General features: G+C 35.6%; 1 protein-coding gene across 4 annotated transcripts in view; it reads right to left on the bottom strand.

Annotated features, from left to right (window-relative positions):
• PDS5A (PDS5 cohesin associated factor A) overlaps positions 1-17,871 on the bottom strand; it is a 133,756-nt gene that overhangs the window by 56,135 nt on the left and 59,750 nt on the right. For all 4 annotated transcript variants that reach the window (XM_070372283.1, XM_070372281.1, XM_070372282.1 and 1 more), the window contains exons 8-12: positions 17,674-17,814; positions 13,349-13,464; positions 5,483-5,577; positions 3,916-4,061; positions 686-837 (exon numbers count right to left, since the gene is read on the bottom strand). In XM_070372283.1, coding sequence (XP_070228384.1) covers positions 686-837; positions 3,916-4,061; positions 5,483-5,577; positions 13,349-13,464; positions 17,674-17,814 — 650 coding nt within the window. The remainder of the gene's footprint in view (positions 1-685; positions 838-3,915; positions 4,062-5,482; positions 5,578-13,348; positions 13,465-17,673; positions 17,815-17,871) is intronic.

A 17,871-nucleotide genomic window follows, 5' to 3' on the forward strand; every position in this document is an offset into this window, starting at 1 on the left:
GAAATACATAATCAATAATGTCAAAGTAGTCTAACTCAATAAAACACTGTGAAGTATTTTGCAAAAAACAAAATTATTACTGTAATCCAATAGAGAATTATGAGTAACATTCAGAAAGGGAAAACAACATAAGTTCTCATCTCAAGAAAAGAATTTTCTATATATGGGTATGGAAGTTAGACTTACTAGGTGATCATTTGGCAATATATACAAATATAGAATCATAACACTTATACACTTGAAGTATAATGCTATACGTCAATTATGCCTCAAAAAAAAAAAAAAAGAACAGTAATATCTCAATTGGTACTTACAGTGTTGCAAAAAGGAAAAATAACTAGCACTTAAAAAACAGTGCTACATTGCCAGGTGGTGGGCCAGGGGTCTTTATATTCATTATATTATTTAATCCGTAAGACAATTCTGTAAGGAAGGCTCATCTAATAAGGGGTAGAATGAACACTTGGTCTCTGGTCTGAGTCCAACTCTCTTGCCTATATTTCACAATTATTATGCTAACTGATAATTCTGGCTATAGTCTTATTTAAACATGATATGTCTAAACATGCAGAAAGTGATTTCTGAACTTAGAAACTAAGTATTATGAAAAAAATCAAACAGAAACCATATTAAAAAATTAAAAACACTTTTATATTCATCCATTTTACCAACATATGGAACTCACTTGTCATCGATGCTATTTTGATAATATATATGCAAAAGTTTGTCCTTTATCCAGCTGACTTTCTCTGCAGCTTCCTTTCCTGCTTCACCATGAAGACAGTATTTCTTATAAAGCTGAGCCAGACCCATCATAGCTTCTTTTCTTACTCGCCACTAGAAAGTACAAAGTTTACTAGATGAGCTAGATAACAAATTTTAGTATAATACCTGGCAAAAATTATGATTTATTCCAATAGGTTGCACAGATTTAGGTGTGCATAGATTAGCACAATACTTATTTTCATAAAAGACAAATCACTTAAACAACAATTTTGATTATGTTTCTGTTTAGAAAACAGACTAGTTTGCAAATTATCCAGTGCAAATACTACTAGATCACCTATCAATTTTTTATTTTCTTCAAAGCCAAGCAACAATAAATTTTACCAAAAATCTCATTTGATTCTGTCTAAAAAAAAATTTGGCCAAGTTTTAGGAGTGATTAAAAAATAAAAGAAAGTATACAATTCAGTCTACAAACAAAAGCCGAATCATCTGGAATGTTTTATCCTAGTTATATCCCTTTTGATATTAACTCAGAATAAGAAGAGCAAAATTGGGGTGGGAGGTTGAAGAGAGGTTCAAGAGGGAAGAGACATATGTATACCTATGGCTGATTCATGTTGATGTATGGCAGAAACCAAAATAATATTGTAAAGCAATTATCCTCCAATTATAAAAAAAGCAAAATTTGGTATCAAAATGTTTGAATTATAAAGTTGGAAAGCACCTTAGTGATAGTCTTAAGTGAATTTTATTATTTTGTAATCTAAAGGGCAAATCAGTTACCTAGTCACACCCTAATTCATGAAAGACTAGGAGTTAAATAGATTGGAGGGGTTTAAGAGAAGGGAAGAAAGGTGATCAGAGGAGGGTGGACAGAAAAGGAGATTATAAAAATCTAGAGTCAGAAAGACAAAAGAACAATAATAACCACAAGGTACTTATCTCTAATAAATCAGAGTATACTTATCTTTGGTTTATTTAATACTTTCTTGAAATTTTTTTGGTATACTTTTCTCAATTTTAGGTTATTTATTTGGTGAAATGAAACTGTTCCCATATAACAAGTAAAAGATGCATTTTGACATTTCTAACATGAAACCAAAGAATGTAAGCAGTGAAATCGAAGATTTTAATTCATTCCCACTTTTTAGACAAAACAAAATTTAGAAAGGCTATTTTTTTTTTGCTGCGTCACTTCAGTAGTGTCCACCGACCCTGTGCGACCCCATAGACAGCAGTCCACCAGGCTACCCTGTCCCTAGGATTCTCCAGGCAAGAACACTGGAGTGGGTTGCCATTTCCTTCTCCATTGCATGAAGGTAAAAAGTGAAAGTGAAGTCACTCAGTCGTGTCCAACTCTAGCGACCCCATGGACTGCAGCCTACCAGGCTCCTCGTCCATGGGATTTTCTAGGCAAAATTACTGGAGTGGGGTCCCACTGCCTTCTCCGAGAAAGGCTATACTCTAGGTTATTTAATTCATTACACCAAAATAACAGTTCCTAAAACGTCCAATAGGCCTTATTAAGACTATATCATACAGTCTCAGTTAGCAAGAATCATTTACTCAGCTCATCCTGAAATTATAAACAAACACTGACAGAAGTAGAAGTGAAATGTTTCTAAAAGGAAGAAGTAATAAAAATGGCAATACTTGAAATCGGGTTTGGGGGCTGGGGAGGTGGTGATTAACAACTAAGCAATAGGGAGTGTTATTTCATTTATATTAATGCCAGGGGGAAAAAACTCTTCAGATGGAGAATTAATGACACAGCTGAACAAGTTAAATGGTGTTTACATATCTCTGTCTCCTATGACTATTTCAAAACAATTTAAAGAATGCATCTTGCTATATATTTCTATAGCAAGATACTGCTTTTCTATCTTGAAATTACAGCTAAACTGCATTAGTTTCAGGATGGTAGGAGATTTTTAAAACTGTGCTTCAAATAAAATAGCACACTTTTAAAGGCAACCTTTTTTAAAGATGTTAATAAGTAACATGTTTTATCAGCCTGCCTTGCCTATATGTCCCTTATGGCTGACACTATTTCTTAGCAACTATTACTGTTCTTAGTACTACATTTATCAACCCACATTTTAAATTGCATCCACATACAGGAAATTACACAAAGAGTAATGACTAAATGGCACCCCACTCCAGTACTTTTGCCTAGAAAATCCTATAGACAGAGGAGCCTGATGGGCTGCAGTCCATGGGGTCACGAAGAGTCGGACATGACTGAGAGACTTCACTTTCATTTTTCACTTTCATGCATTGGAGAAGGAAATGGCAACCCACTCCAATGTTCTTGCCTGGAGAATCCCAGGGATGGGGAAGCCTGGTGGGTTGCCGTCTACGGGGTCACACAGAGTTGGACACGACTGAAGCGACTTAGCAGCAGCAGCAGCAGCAGCAATGACTAAACATCAAAGGCTCTAAGCTTAGCATAGCAATATGAAAACACCACTTTTACAGGAAGTACGATATTCCAAGACAGATACTTCCGCAAATGCTAACTATAAAGCAAACAAATGGTGATGATCAGTATTCTGAAACTCATCATGTAACTGAAAAGGTAAAACAAAACTTTAATTTTGCTGCTCGTTTTGTAAAGGTGAGCTAAAAACCCATACTGAAGATATGAAAAGCTACAGAATCCAATGTTTGAGTGAACTCCGGGAGATGGTAATGGATAGGGAGGCCTGGCGTGCTGCGATTCATGTGGTCGCAAGGAGTCGGACACGACTAAGTGACTGAACTGAACTGAACTGAATTTGACTTTCAAGATAACTTTAAATATAAAATGATTTCTATTGTATTTTGCTAACAGTGTAAACATCAGATCAGATCAGTCGCTCAGTCGAGTCTGACTGTTTGCGACCCCATGAATCGCAGCACGCCAGGCCTCCCTGTCCATCACCAACTCCCGGAGTTCACTCAGACTCACATCCATCGAGTCAGCGATGCCATCCAGCCATCTCATCCTCTGTCGTCCCCTTCTCCTCCTGCCCCCAATCCCTCCCAGCATCAGTCTTTTCCAATGAGTCAACTCTTCGCATGAGGTGGCCAAAGTACTGGAGTTTCAGCTTTAGCATCATTCCTTCCAAAGAAATCCCAGGGCTGATCTCCTTCAGAATGGACTGTTTAGTAAATTAAAAAAGAATAAAATTCCTCAGGTTTTACCCGTTTGTCCAGTGTTCTTTCTCTTACAAAGCCAAGTAGCTGATCATTCACTAAGGCAAGGTCTCTTTTGGCAGCAGTTATTATAGTAACAATAACATCATGACGAATAGCTTCTTCTGGATCATGGGATCGAACTTTCAAATATTCTGAAACAGAAAAAATTAAGCTAAATATAAGCTATAATATTCATTATGTTCACAATGACCAAAAAAAACACAACCTAATGCTTTTATGTCTATATACTGGAACAATTGTAAAATGAGGATAAATTAAAATCATTTAATTTCTGAGGTGGCCATTACATAATAACAAAATGAACTATATCACACTATTACTGAAAAGTTATATGTTAATAAATAATATTTTATACCAACTATTATGGAAAAGTCAAATCAGTACCTGATTTGAAATCAAAGCAGCACCTGATTTATACAATACATATTAAACGACTAAAAAAAATACAATAAAAATTCTTATAGCATTACACAATATAAAATAATATTCTATGACCGCTAAAAAAAATCTTAGATAATTATGATACGAACAAAGTTATTTCCTCTCTTTTTGGCAAGCACTTTGTTTATTTTTGGACAAATTGATAAAAATTTGGTAAAACAGTTATTTGTATTTTTGTTTGCGCTGGGTCTTTGTTGCTGTGCAGGCTTTTCTCGAGTTGCCCAAGCAGAGGCTACTCTCTAGTTGTGCAGGCAGAGGCTGTTCCCTAGTTGTAGCTCTTGAGTTCTAATTGTGGTAGTTTCTCCTGTTGTGGAGCATGAGCTATAGGGTGCATGGGCTTCAGCAGCTGTGGCATGTGGACTCAGCAGTTGTGGTTCCCAGGCTCTGGAGCACAGGCTGAGTAGTTGTGGCACACAAGCTTAGCTGTCCTGTGGCATGTAGGATCTTCCTGGTCAGGGATCGACCCGTGTCTCCTGCATTGGCATGCGGATTCCTTACCACTGAGCCATCAAGGCAGCCCACAGTAAACAGTATTTTGATTCTGGTGGTTTAGTCACTGAGTAAGACTCTTGCAATCCCATGAACAGCGGCCTGCTAGGCTCCTCTATCCATGGTATTTCCAAGAATACTGGAGTGGGTTGTCATTTCCTACTCCAGGGGATCTTCCTGATCCAGGGATTGAACATGAGTCTCCTGCAAAGCAGGCAGGTTCTTTACTGCTGAGACTCCTTATACTGAGTATGAAGCCCAAGTATTTTGATAGAAGCTATTTATTTGTTACAACCAAATAAGTAGGTTTAAACGCTTTATTTCAAGTGAAGAATGAGAAATTCTACTAATCTATTTCAGAAGAAATCACTTATCTACTTACTCAAAGGAAGAGTCTACTTCTTTAAACTATCATTCCAAAAAATTTCAAAAGATTACAATGTGAAGATTTCAAACTTAATTTTATTGTATAAACATGAAATCACTTACTAGTCCATGACTGTTAGAGACCTGAAACAGTGCCAGAGTGAAACCTATTCAAAAACTCAAGTTAAAGTCAAAGGCCACATCTAAAATATATTTGTGTGATTGCGTTCATATTTCAATAGACCAGCCACCTTACCTGTGAGATCCTTTGCTAAATCTGGGTGATTCATTAAACAGTGACTGGCAAATTTCACACTTTCTAATCTCACAGGAACATGAATGTCATTAAATCTATACAGAAAAAGATTGCTAAATATTAGTTGTAAGGCAAAATAACTATTTTCAAATAAGGTATATCAACAGTACATAAATATCTACTAAAAAAATAAAGTTTTTTTTTCCAATACTTACTAGAAAATACAGTGGTCATTAAAATGACAGTTACATCATTCTGAAGGAAGAATATAAATTAAAAAATACATAATTTCACAACAGTATTTTTTAGAACAGGATTTTCACCATGTTAAAATAGTATAAAACATCCCCCAACCCAAACTATGTATGTTGAAAAGCCAAAAATTGTAGCTTAAAATTATACCACAAAATAAACAAAAAATAAAATTTCAAAATGCACAAAATCTATCTGAGAAAAGTTTACAGGAGAAAAATGCTAGAAGAATGTGAGGTAGAAAGCAAGGGCAGACCCAGAAATAAGTACACACAATCCATGTGCCATACTGCCTCAAAGCAAAAAAAAAAGTTTCACGTGGCTGGAACCAACCCGTAATTGCCCTTTTTGCTGTTGCTATTTAGTTGCTAAGTCATGTACAATTCTTTGCCACCCCACTGACTGTAGGCCACCAGGCTCCTCTGTCCATGGGATATCCAGGTAAGAACACTGAACGGGTTGCCTTTTCTTCTTCAAGGGATCTTCCTGATTCAGCGTTCAAGCCCATATCTGCACTGGCAGGCAAATTCTTTACTGCCGAGCCACCAGTATTCAGTTTAGTTCAGTCACTCAGTTGTGTCCGACTCTTTGTGACGCCATGAACAGCAGCATGCCAGGCCTCTCTGTCCATCACCAACTCCCAGAGTTTACACAAACTCATGTCCATTGAGTTGGTGATGCCACCCAACCATCTCATCCTCTGTAGTCCCCTTCTCCTCCTGCCCTCAAACTTTCCCAGGATCAGGGTCTTTTCAAATGAATCAGCTCTTCGCATCAGGTGGCCAAAGTATTGGAGTTTTAGCTTCAGCATCAGTCCCTCCAATGAACACCCAGGACTGATCTCCTTTAGGATGGACTGGTTGGATCTTCTTGCAGTCCAAGGGACTCTCAAAAGTCTTCAACACCACAGTTCAAAAGCATCAATTCTTCGGCGCTCAGCTTTCTTTATAGTCCAACTCTCACATCCATACATGACTACTGGAAAAACCATAGCCTTGACTAGATGGACCTTTGTTGGCAAAGTAATGTCTCTGCTTTTGAATAAGCTGTCTAGGTTGGTCATAACTTTTCTTCCAAGGAGCAAGCGACTTTTAATTTCATGGCTGGAATCACCATCTGCAGTGATTTTGGAGCCCAGAAAAATAGTCAGCCATTGTTTCCCCATCTATTTGCCATGAAGTGACGGGATCAGATGCCATGATCTTACTTTTCTGAATGTTGAGCTTTAAGCCAACTTTTTCACTCTTCTCTTTCACTTTCATCAAGAGCCTCTTTAGTTCTTCACTTTCTGCCATAAGGGTGGTGTCATCTGCATATCTGAGGTTATTGATATTTCTCCTAGCAATCTTGATTCCAGCGTATGCTTCCTCCAGCCCAGCATTTCTCATGATGTACTCTGCATATAAATTAAATAAGCAGGGTGACAATATACAGCCTTGACATACTCCTTTTCCTGTTTGGAACCAGTCTGTTGTTCCACGTCCAGTTATAACTGTTGCTTCCTGACCTGCATACATGTTTCTCAAGAGGCAGGTCAAGTGGTCTGGTATTCCCATCTCTTTCAGAATTTTCCACAGTTTATTGTGATCCACACAGTCAAAGGCTTTGGCATAGTCAATAAAGCAGAAGATGTTTTTCTGGAACTCTCTTGCTTTTTCCATGATCCAGCAGATGTTGGCAATTTGATCTCTGGTTCCTCTGCCTTTTCTAAAATCAGCTTGAACATCTGGAAGTTCACGGTTCACGTGTTCCTGAAGCCCGGCTTGGAGAATTTTGAGCATTACTTTACTAGCTTGTGAGATGAGTGCAATTGTGCGGTAGTTTGAGCATTCTTTGGCATTGCCTTTCTTTGGGACTGGAATGAAAACTGACTTTTTCCAAATTTGCTGACATACTGAGTGTAGCACTTTCACAGCATCATCTTTTAGGATTTGAAATAGCTCAACTGGAATTCCATCACCTCCACTAGCTTTGTTTGTAGTGATGCTTCCTAAGGCCCACTTGACCTCACATTCCAGGATGTCTGGCTCTAGGTGAGTGATCATACCATCTGATTATCTGGGTCGTGAAGATCTTTTCTGTGTAGTTCTTCTGTGTATTCTTGCTACCTCTTCTCAATATCTGCTGCTTCTGTTAGGTCCATACCATTTCTGTCTTTTATTGAGCCCATCTTTGCATGATTCTATTGTTCCCACTCTAGAATACCCATTCTATTGTTTTCCTCTATTTCTTTGCACTGATCACTGAGGAAGGCTTTCTTATCTCTCCTTTCTATTCTTTAGAATTCTGCATTCAAATGGGTGTATCTTTCCTTTTCTCCTTCGCTTTTCACTTCTCTTCTTTACACAGCTATTTATAGCCTCCTCAGACAGCCATTTTGCTTTTTTGCATTTCTTTTTCTTGGGGATGGTCTTGCCTGTCTCCTGTACAATGTTACAAACCTTCATCCATAGTTCATCAGGCACTCTGCCTATCAGATCTAGTCCCTTAAATCTATTTCTCAATTCCACTGTATAATCATAAGGGTTAGGGTTACAGCAAGAATTTAATAAGCATGAAACTCAGTATGTAGATTCAGAACTTCATATAAGGATAAGCTGAGTAACTGAAATTTTAAATTTATTGGGCAATTTAAAAATATTAATCATAAATAATGTGATTTACTTATTTTTTAGCTTTTAATTTCCTCTACCCTATTCCTCCCCACCCCCACCCCCCATTCCCTCTGGCAAGTGTTTGTTCTCCTTAACTGTCTTTGTTTTGTTGTTTGGTCTTTTTTTTTTTTTTTAGATTTCACATATAAGTGAAACCATACAGTATCTGTCCTTCTCTGTTTGGGACATCCATGTTGTCTCAAATGGTAAGATTTCCTTCTTCATGGAAGAGTAAAATTCCACCACGTATGTATATACCACATCTAGTTTATCCACTGATCTGTTGTTTGGGCAGCTGGGTTGCTTTCTGGTCTTGGCTATTATAAATAATGCCAGAGTGAACATGGAGCTAATGCATCTATCTTTTCTGATTAGTATTTCTGTTTTCTTCAGATAAATACCCAGGACTGTAATTCCTGGATCACATGATAGTGTCATTTTAAATTATCTGAGGAACCTCCATACTGTTTTCGATAGTGGCGGCACCAATTTACATCGCCACCAACAGTGCACAATGGTTCCCTTTTCTCCACATCTTTGCAGACACTTGTTATTTGTAGTCGTTTTGATAACAGCCATTCTGACAGGTGTGAGGTGGTATCTCACTGTGGTTTTGATTTGCACTTCCTTGATGATTAGTGATGTTGAGTATCTTTTTAAAAAAATATATTAATTTTTAATTGATTGATGATCGGTTTACAACATTGGTTTGATTTTGGTCATACATCAACATGCATTAGCCAAAGGTATACAAATATCCCCTGATGTTGAGCATCTTTTCATATGTCGTCTTTGGAAAAATGTTCATCAGATCCTCTCCCATTTTTAAAACAGGTTGCTTGCTTTTTTGATGTTGACTTGAATGAGGTATTTATATATTTTAGATATTAACAACTTATCATGTATATTATTTGGAAATAACTTCTCCCATTTAGTAGAATTATTCATCCTAGTTCTGTGAAAAAGGCCATTGGTATTTTGATAAGGATTGCAATGAATCTGTAGATTGCCTTTAACAATATTTAAGTATTTCAATTATATCTTTCCAACTCTGTGTGTCATCTTCAGTTGGTTTATCAGTATCTTACAGTTTTCCAAGTACAGTTCTTTTGCCTCCTTAGGTAGGTTTATTCTGAGGTATTTTATTCTCTATGATGTGGCTGTAAATGGGATTATTTTCTTAATTTTTCTGATAGTTCACTGTTAGTGTATTCAGATGCAAAGATTTCTGTTTATTGATTTTTGTATCCTACAACATACTCAAATTCATTGATGAATTCTAGTAGTTTTCTGGTGGCATCTTTAGGATTTCCTATGTAGTATTACATGTCATCTGCAAATAGTGAGCTAGTACCTAACAGAGGCAGAAGATATTAAGAAGAGGTGGCAAGTATATACAGAACTCTACAAAAATGGTCTTAATGACCAGGACAGCCATGATGGTGTGGTCACTCACCTAGAGCCAGATATCCTGGAATGTGGAGTCAAGTGGACATAGGAAGCATTGCTACAAATAAAGCTAGTGGAGGTGATGGAATTCCAGCTGAGCTCTTTAAAATCCTTAAAGATGATGTTAAATTGCTGCACTCACTATGTCAGCAAATTTGGAAAACTCAGCAGTGGACACAGGACTAGAAAGGTCAGTTTTCATTCCAATTCCAGAGAAGGGCAGTGCCAAATAATGCTCAAACTATTGGACAGTTACGCTAAGGTTACGCTCATGGGGTCGCAAAGAGTCAGACACGACTGAGCGACTGAACTGAACTGACCTGAAAGTTATGCTCAAAATCCTTCAAGCCAGGTTTCAATAGTACATGAACAGAGAACTTCCAGATGTACAAGCTGGGTTTAGAAAAGTCAGGGAGATCAGAGATCAAATTGCCAAAATCCACTGGATCATAGAAAAAGCAAGGGAATTCCAGAAAAACATCTATTTCTCCTTCATTGACTACATTAAAGCCTTTGACTGTGTGGATCACAATCAACTGTGCAATATTCTTAAAGAGATGGAAATACCAGACCACCTTTCCTGACTCCCGAGAAACCTGTATGCAGGTCAAGAAGCAACACTTACAACTGGACATGGATAAAGTGGTTGGTTTAAAATTGGGAAAGGACTAAGATAAGGATATATAATGTTACTCTAGTTTATTTAACTTGTATGCGGAGTACATCATGTGAAATGCTGGGCAGGATGAAGCACAAGCTGGATCAAGACTACCAGGAGAAATATCAACAACGCAGATGATTCCACTCTAATGGCAGACAGTGAAAAGGAACTAAAGAGCCTCTTGATGAGGGTGAAAGAGGCGAGTGAAAAAGCTGGCTTAAAACTTAGCATTCAAAAAATTAAGACCATGGTACCCAGTCCCATCACTTCACTGCAAACAGAAAGGGAAAAAGTAGAATCAGTAACAGATTTTATTTCTCTGGGCTCCAAAACAGTGACCGCAGCCATGAAATTAAAAGATGCTTGCTCCTTGGAAGAAAAGCTATGACAAACATGGACAGTGTATTAAAAAGCAAAGATATCACTTTGCTGACAAAGGTCTGTATAGTCAAAGCTATGGTTTTTCCAGTAGTCAGGCATGGATGTGAGAGTTGGACCATAAAGAAGGTTGAGTGCCAGAGAACTGATGCTTATGCTTTCTAACTGTATTGCCGGAGAAGACTCTTGAGAGTTCCTTGGACACCAAGGAGTTCAAACCAGTCAATCTTAAAGGAAATAGGCCCTGAATATTCTAGTAAAGGACTGAAGCTGCAGCTCCAATACTTTGGCCATGTGATGCAAAGACCTGACTCGTTGGAAAAGACCCTGATGCTGGGGAAGATTGAAGACCAAAGGAGAAGGTGGTGGCAGAGGATGAGATGGTTAGATAGCATCACCGACTCAATGAGCACAAGTCTGAACAAACTCCAGAAGATAATGAAAGACAGGTAAGCCTGGCATGCTGCAATCCATGGGGTCGCAAAGAGTTGGACATGACTTAGTGACTGCTGCTGCTGCTAAGTCACGTCAGTCGTGTCCGACTCTGTGCGACCCCACAGACAGAAGCCCACCAGGCTCCTCTGTCCCTGGGATTCTCCAGGCAAGAACACTGGAGTGGGTTGCCATTTCCTTCTCCAATGCATGAAAGTGAAAAATGAAAGTGAAGTCGCTCAGTCATGTCCGACTCTTAGCGGCTCCATGGACTGTAGCCTACCAGGCTCCTCCATCCATGGGATTTCCCAGGCAAGAGTACTGGAGTAGGGTGCCATTGCCCTCTCCGCCTTAGTGACTAAACAACAACAATAATCACTGACACAATTTCATTACTGGTAATTGATTTGTACATATTTTCTGTTTCTTCCTGGTTCAGTCGTGGGAAACAATACATTTCTAGGGATTTGTTCATTTCTTCTAGGTTGTCTGCTTTGTTGGCATATAATTGATCATAGATAATGTGACTTTAAACATTGAAAACATGTATATTTTTGAAGTGATCTCATAAATAACCAATAAAACTAAAGTTATTTAATAGACACATAAATATCCATGGCCGCCTACTTTCTTATCCAGAGACAACTGTCATTTTAATAAAATATTTCATTTACGATTTATAATTTTCTAACAGAAAAAAGTGAGTAGTACTATTCATGATCAAGTATCAAAACACTTATTACTAAATAATTAAGGGAAATAATCTAGTACAACAGATATGCTAAAAATACTTCGTTTACCTGAATAAGAGACCGATTACTAGGACACTAGTGAATGTGAAATTTTCAGTGTAAGAAGCCTCTTACTGTTGATTTAGTTTTTATAAGTTATGCAAGTGAAAAATGGAGTCTTGCATTTTCGTTTAAATGTTTTTCTATATATATTAATGTCAATCACTAGGACAGATACACTCGTCTATGTACTGACAAGTAGAACTGTTTCATTCCCTCTAAATTCTTATAAATTCAAGTTTAATTAATCAAATGGTCAGAATATATTCAAGACCTTCAAAACGACCTGTTCTGGGCAAATAAGATATCATTATATCAGTGTCTCCAATTTGTTATATATATGTAATTTATTTATTTGGCTGCCTCAGGTCTTAGTGGCAGCATACAGGATCTTCATTGAGTCACGGGGGCTTAACTGCTCTGTGTCATACGGGATCTCAGTACCCTGCCCAGGGAATGAACCTGTGTCCCTTGTATTGTGAGGTGGATTCTTAACCACTGGACCACCATGGAAGTCTCTTATTTATTTTAGTATTTAACATAGGATTACTATAACAATTATTATAGTGAGTTTACTTGAAGAAAAATTTTGGAGCCCATTTCCTGAATCAGTTGAATTAGACAATGATGAATTTCAAATGTTCTCTAGAATATTAATAATAAAAATTGACTTTTTAATCAATGTTTGAAGTAAAGAAACATGTAAATGTAACACAAGAAAGCAATTAAATAAATTTCATAGATTTTCCAACCTTACCATCAAGTTGAATAGAACACAATAATTCCAAGTTCTTTAGAAGGAACATTAAAAGCTTTGAGCAGTGCTATTTTCCATTTCAAAATCAGACAATACTGAATTGTTTAAAACACACATCTTGCTACCAGATAAGCTATGTATCTAAAGGATAAGCACCAGTAAATAAATAAACTGTTTGAGTGAAATATGGCATGGACTGGACCATGATGTCTTCAATCTCATGATTTAAAAATTTTAAGACTCTGCAGATCTTCAAATGTTTATTCTAATGACATTATTTTAGCACACACAAGAAAGATTAAAATCTGTTATGTGGGTAAATAAAAAAAAGCTTTCTTTATAAAAAATTGCTCTTCAGTTTACTCTCCGAGAGAGACAGTAACATTGGTATTAAAAAAACATATATTGAAGTTTGATATATGTGGTTTTAATCAGGTGGGCCATACTGACTAGCCTCCAAAACATAGAGTCCACAGAATTGTATTCTCTTACCGTCCAAGAAAACACTGCCACAGAGGACGATTCTGTGTTGCTAAATCGGAATCTTTAGAGCCAAACAATTTAGCTAAAAGTCGAACAACAGCTAATCGTTCTTCTCCATCATTGCTCTAAGAGAAAAAAGAAAATAAATAAAACCTGAGATTTATTCATCAGATTATAAAAAAATAACATAAAATAGTCCCAAGAAGCTGCAATTTCACTGTTTTTGCTTATAATGATGAAAACTTTAAAATATTGTATTCTCTCATTTACTATGCAGAAGTTGATTTAATTCCACATTAGATCATCAGGTCCTTTGCTCTTATTTCATTCCCTCTCAACTGTTAATTTATGCCTGTTTTCTCTGCTTGCTTGCAATCTGCACAGATGCTGTAGAAATATGAAGATAATGATTTAATTCTAACATTCCCTAAGAGTCCTAGAAAAAATTCTGTGAATGGAAGACCTACAAGTAACTTCTGCCCTACAATTTCATCTCCAACATAAACCCATATCAATTAAGGTTTTGATATCTGAAAGGTTTTTTTTTTTTCGGTATATGAAGTTTTAATCAATGATCCCCTCCTGACTGGAGCACAAAATACTGAAGAATGTCATGATTCAGAAAAATTCATTTTAACAGAAGAGAATGAATCTTACAAGGATCTATAAAGTCAAGTGAACTGAACACTACAAAAAAGCAAAACTTCATTTTTGATAGGGGCCTATTTTCTTATCCTGAATCAATATACATTACAAAAATGTCCTTCATTTCACTAGTGAAGCCACATTAATATATATCGAATTATTCTAAAACCACATGGTGCATGAAATGTTTTAAAAGTTACACACTCCCTAGGAAAATAAAGACAATAACCAAAAGCAATTGCTAATTTCTAAAGTGTTCAAATACAATAACAAAAAGCAACTTCCAATTTTTAAAATGTTCAAATACAGTGTGTCTAAAGTAATACCAGAAAGTCAATACATACTCATGGGAAAAGATAGCAAGGTAAAAAAGAAAGACTAGAGGAGGTATTATCTTTTTTTAAAGAATGCTTTAATTTTCAGAGATAGGGGTTTTGTGGTTAAAAGACAGGCACACTTATCAAACAGGTAAAAATGAAAATTCAAGGTTTAAAACTTAAAACTACAAAAATGATTTTCTTCGACAAAGTCTTTCTCAAGCAATATGACTACAATGAAGAACAGTGCTGCCTTTTGTAAGTTCAACTGACTAGCTAACATAATTTATTTTCTTTTTAAAGAAAAACCAATCTATCCCTTAAATTTCAAGCACTAGAAAAAGTGGAAATTTTACTTTACTTGAAAGTAACCACTTCAGTAGCCTGGTGATTATTTCACATGTAACTACTGAAATAAAACTAAATGAAAACTTACCACTCACCCCCTGCCTTTTTTGATTTTTAAATATGTTCCTTGAGTGAGACTGGAATATGATGATAATGAAGGTAATTTTTTTCTGGTGCAAAAACTATTTGGTGTCTCTGATACATACCTATATTGGTAATCTATCTCTAAGTGAAAATTATCTCATTGAGCTATTACCTAATATATTGTTTGAATACAAATATATATATAAAGTATTAATTAAAAGAATGGGTAAAAATCAGAAATTCTGTATTAATAATTTATCAGTGGCTTTCTAAAAGAAATTCAAAAGGCCACCTAGTTTTTATTTTTCTTCAGCCTTAGATGGAAAAGGTAACCAACTCTGTTACTGTTTCTAATTAACGTAATCGATTCAGAACAATTCTCTGTAAAAATTTTCTCCAACCAAAATAAAGCAATTATGATTGTGTTTTAATGTTTTAAATTGAGGAATAAATATAAATGCCTGTCTATCTCTGGCTAACATGAAAAAATTATAATGTAAAATGTGGCAAATTTTCTGACAACTATAGCCATTGCTGCTAAGTAACTCAGCTATCAGAGTACCCCGTAAAACACGAGAGAGTAACAGCACTCTGTGGACTATGCAATGGAGAGTGTACACAGGTGCAGACAGTGGCCTAGTATAAAAAGTAAAATCAAACAGTGATTCTGAAGCATTTTCTCAAACACTTTTATTGTCTTTAGAGGACTTTTCACTACAAAGAAGCTGTAGCTACAATTCAGCAATACATCTACAGAAAGTCACCACAGCCATAAAAAACTTCCTAGGCTATCTGCTTAGCATATACTGGTGACTCAAAAAAGGGGCACTCTAATTATATACAGATAGGCTTTCTAGATGGTGAAGTGGTAAAAAAAATCCACCTGCCAATGAAGGAGATGCAAGAGACACAGGTTTGATGTATGGGGTCAGAAAGATCTCTTCAGAGTAGGAAATGGCAACCTGCTCCAGTATTCTTGACTGGAAAATACCATAGACAGAGAAGCCTGGTGGGCTACAGCCCAAGGGGTTGGAAAGAGTTGGACACAATTAAGCACACACACACAATTCTATAGAGAGAGTATCTGAACTACTCTGAATCTGTTTCTTGGGATGAGAAAAGTAATACTGGTGCAGGCTAGGGTTACAGTCAGAAGCAAATAAGAACATAGGTGATAGCACTTGCTGTAAAACAATAAAATATTCCCTTACTATTATTTAGATACGGTACTAGTTCAACATAAAGTTTTAAAAAGGCAAAAATTTATGTAAGAATACAGAAAAACATAAAAATCAATGGTCTTGGGTTATACATATTGTATTAAAAGAGACTATATAGAAATAACATTAACTAAGGGGCTAAATTTAAAAAAAAAGGGAATTAAGGAATCTATAAAAAATTTTTTTGTGCACCTACTGCTAAAGTATGCCTATGAAAATATCAAATTTTCATAGAGAGGGTACAAGATGAAGAGTAATTGAGGACAACTGTGGTAGAGACAAGCTCATAACCCATTTAAAGTACTACTACTCAAGTTCTAGCCAAACGTTGTCAAATCATCTGATTTTTTTTTTCTTAAAGAAAATGTTTAATCTGGAGTTTTCAACAAAGTCCGATTTTAAAATTTATTCATTCACTCAATGTTATCAACTTTTTAAAAAGAGAAAATTCTTTGTATGACATTTTGAAATAAAATTTATCAAATAAAACATTTTTGGGAGGCCAGATTCAGCTCTTAACTTCTGATGTAAGTAAATGAACTTATAGAAGAATGGGGTATGGACAGCCAATGTAGTTTAACTTCATTCTGTTTACATTAAGCTTACACATTGAAATCCTGAAGTCTAGTTCCTAATCCATTCCCACCATCTATTATAGCAGCCTTGTTTAAGGATTAAAGAGGCTTGATTTTCATATTCAAACTCTATATATTAGACTGGGAGAAAATATTTTAATGCCTTATAAAATAATTTGGTATGGAACCACTCTTAGACTGTTGTGGAAATAAACCTATTATTAAAAAACAAAACAAAACTTTGTTCTCTGTGTAACATTTTCCGTACAACAGTTTCTGAGAAACCTAGTAAAATGTCTTTCATATGTGAACAGCAAATTCTTGTCATAAAACAAAATGGACAAATCTTATACCTGTTTTAAGAGTTTGAAATCAGAGTTCGAATCCCAAATACATTTTAACTGTGTAAATGGACAAAATGATTCATCTTAAACTTTTCATAATAATTTATCTTGTTTTTCATAACTTAAAAAATCAAAATTGGTAGTGTTGGTCCTAAATATACCACAGTCTGATTTAAGGATTAAATAAAATACTGGATATTAAAAAAATTTTTCAAAAATTCCAGAATATCAAGCAAAATGTAACATGTTCTTTTCTAAAGTTTAACAAGGAGAAAGGACTGAGTGTTAAGATTTTCGTATTTTTTGAGGCATTATGAATTTGTTTAGTTGGCTATTTAAAAAAACAACAGTAAAAAAAAAACCCTCCCAGATATGCTCAAGTCATAACATAAAATTTTTGTCCTTGATCTATACTATGAAAGGGCCAAATAGTTAAAATCAAGATCCTTTGAGTACTGAGTCTGATATCATTTGATGTTCTAAAACATATACATATAATAATATATATCATTTAATAACATTTTATACATTTTGGGGATAACTCCACTTTCCATATGTTATTTGTATCACTGTGTTTATCAGGCGTTTAACAATTAAGTAAATTATAATTTTAATTGCAATGAAAAACATCACTGAGATGAGAGTCTCTGTTTTACTTGAATGATTAAAAAAGATGTATACCTTAACTAAATATAAGATAAATTGAACTCACATTTTATTCTTTTACAGTTAAAGGAAAACAATATAACATGTATGTTTCTCTCAAAAGTTAAAGAACTTAGAAATTATAGTCAGTCCTACCTTCAGTTTGAATTCAAGCTGCGGCATAACAGATAATAATAAATGGGGATCTATAGCAAAAAGTTCCTGAATCAGATCAAATACATGTTCTGACAAATCACTTACTGATGATCTTCCCAGCACCAGTACTTGATTGAAAAACTAAAGGAGACAGAAACAAAAACAAAATATCCATTTAATTTAAAAACTTGGACTGGC

This window comes from Bos mutus, chromosome 6, assembly GCF_027580195.1.
Source record: "Bos mutus isolate GX-2022 chromosome 6, NWIPB_WYAK_1.1, whole genome shotgun sequence".
Lineage (NCBI taxonomy): Eukaryota > Metazoa > Chordata > Mammalia > Artiodactyla > Bovidae > Bos > Bos mutus.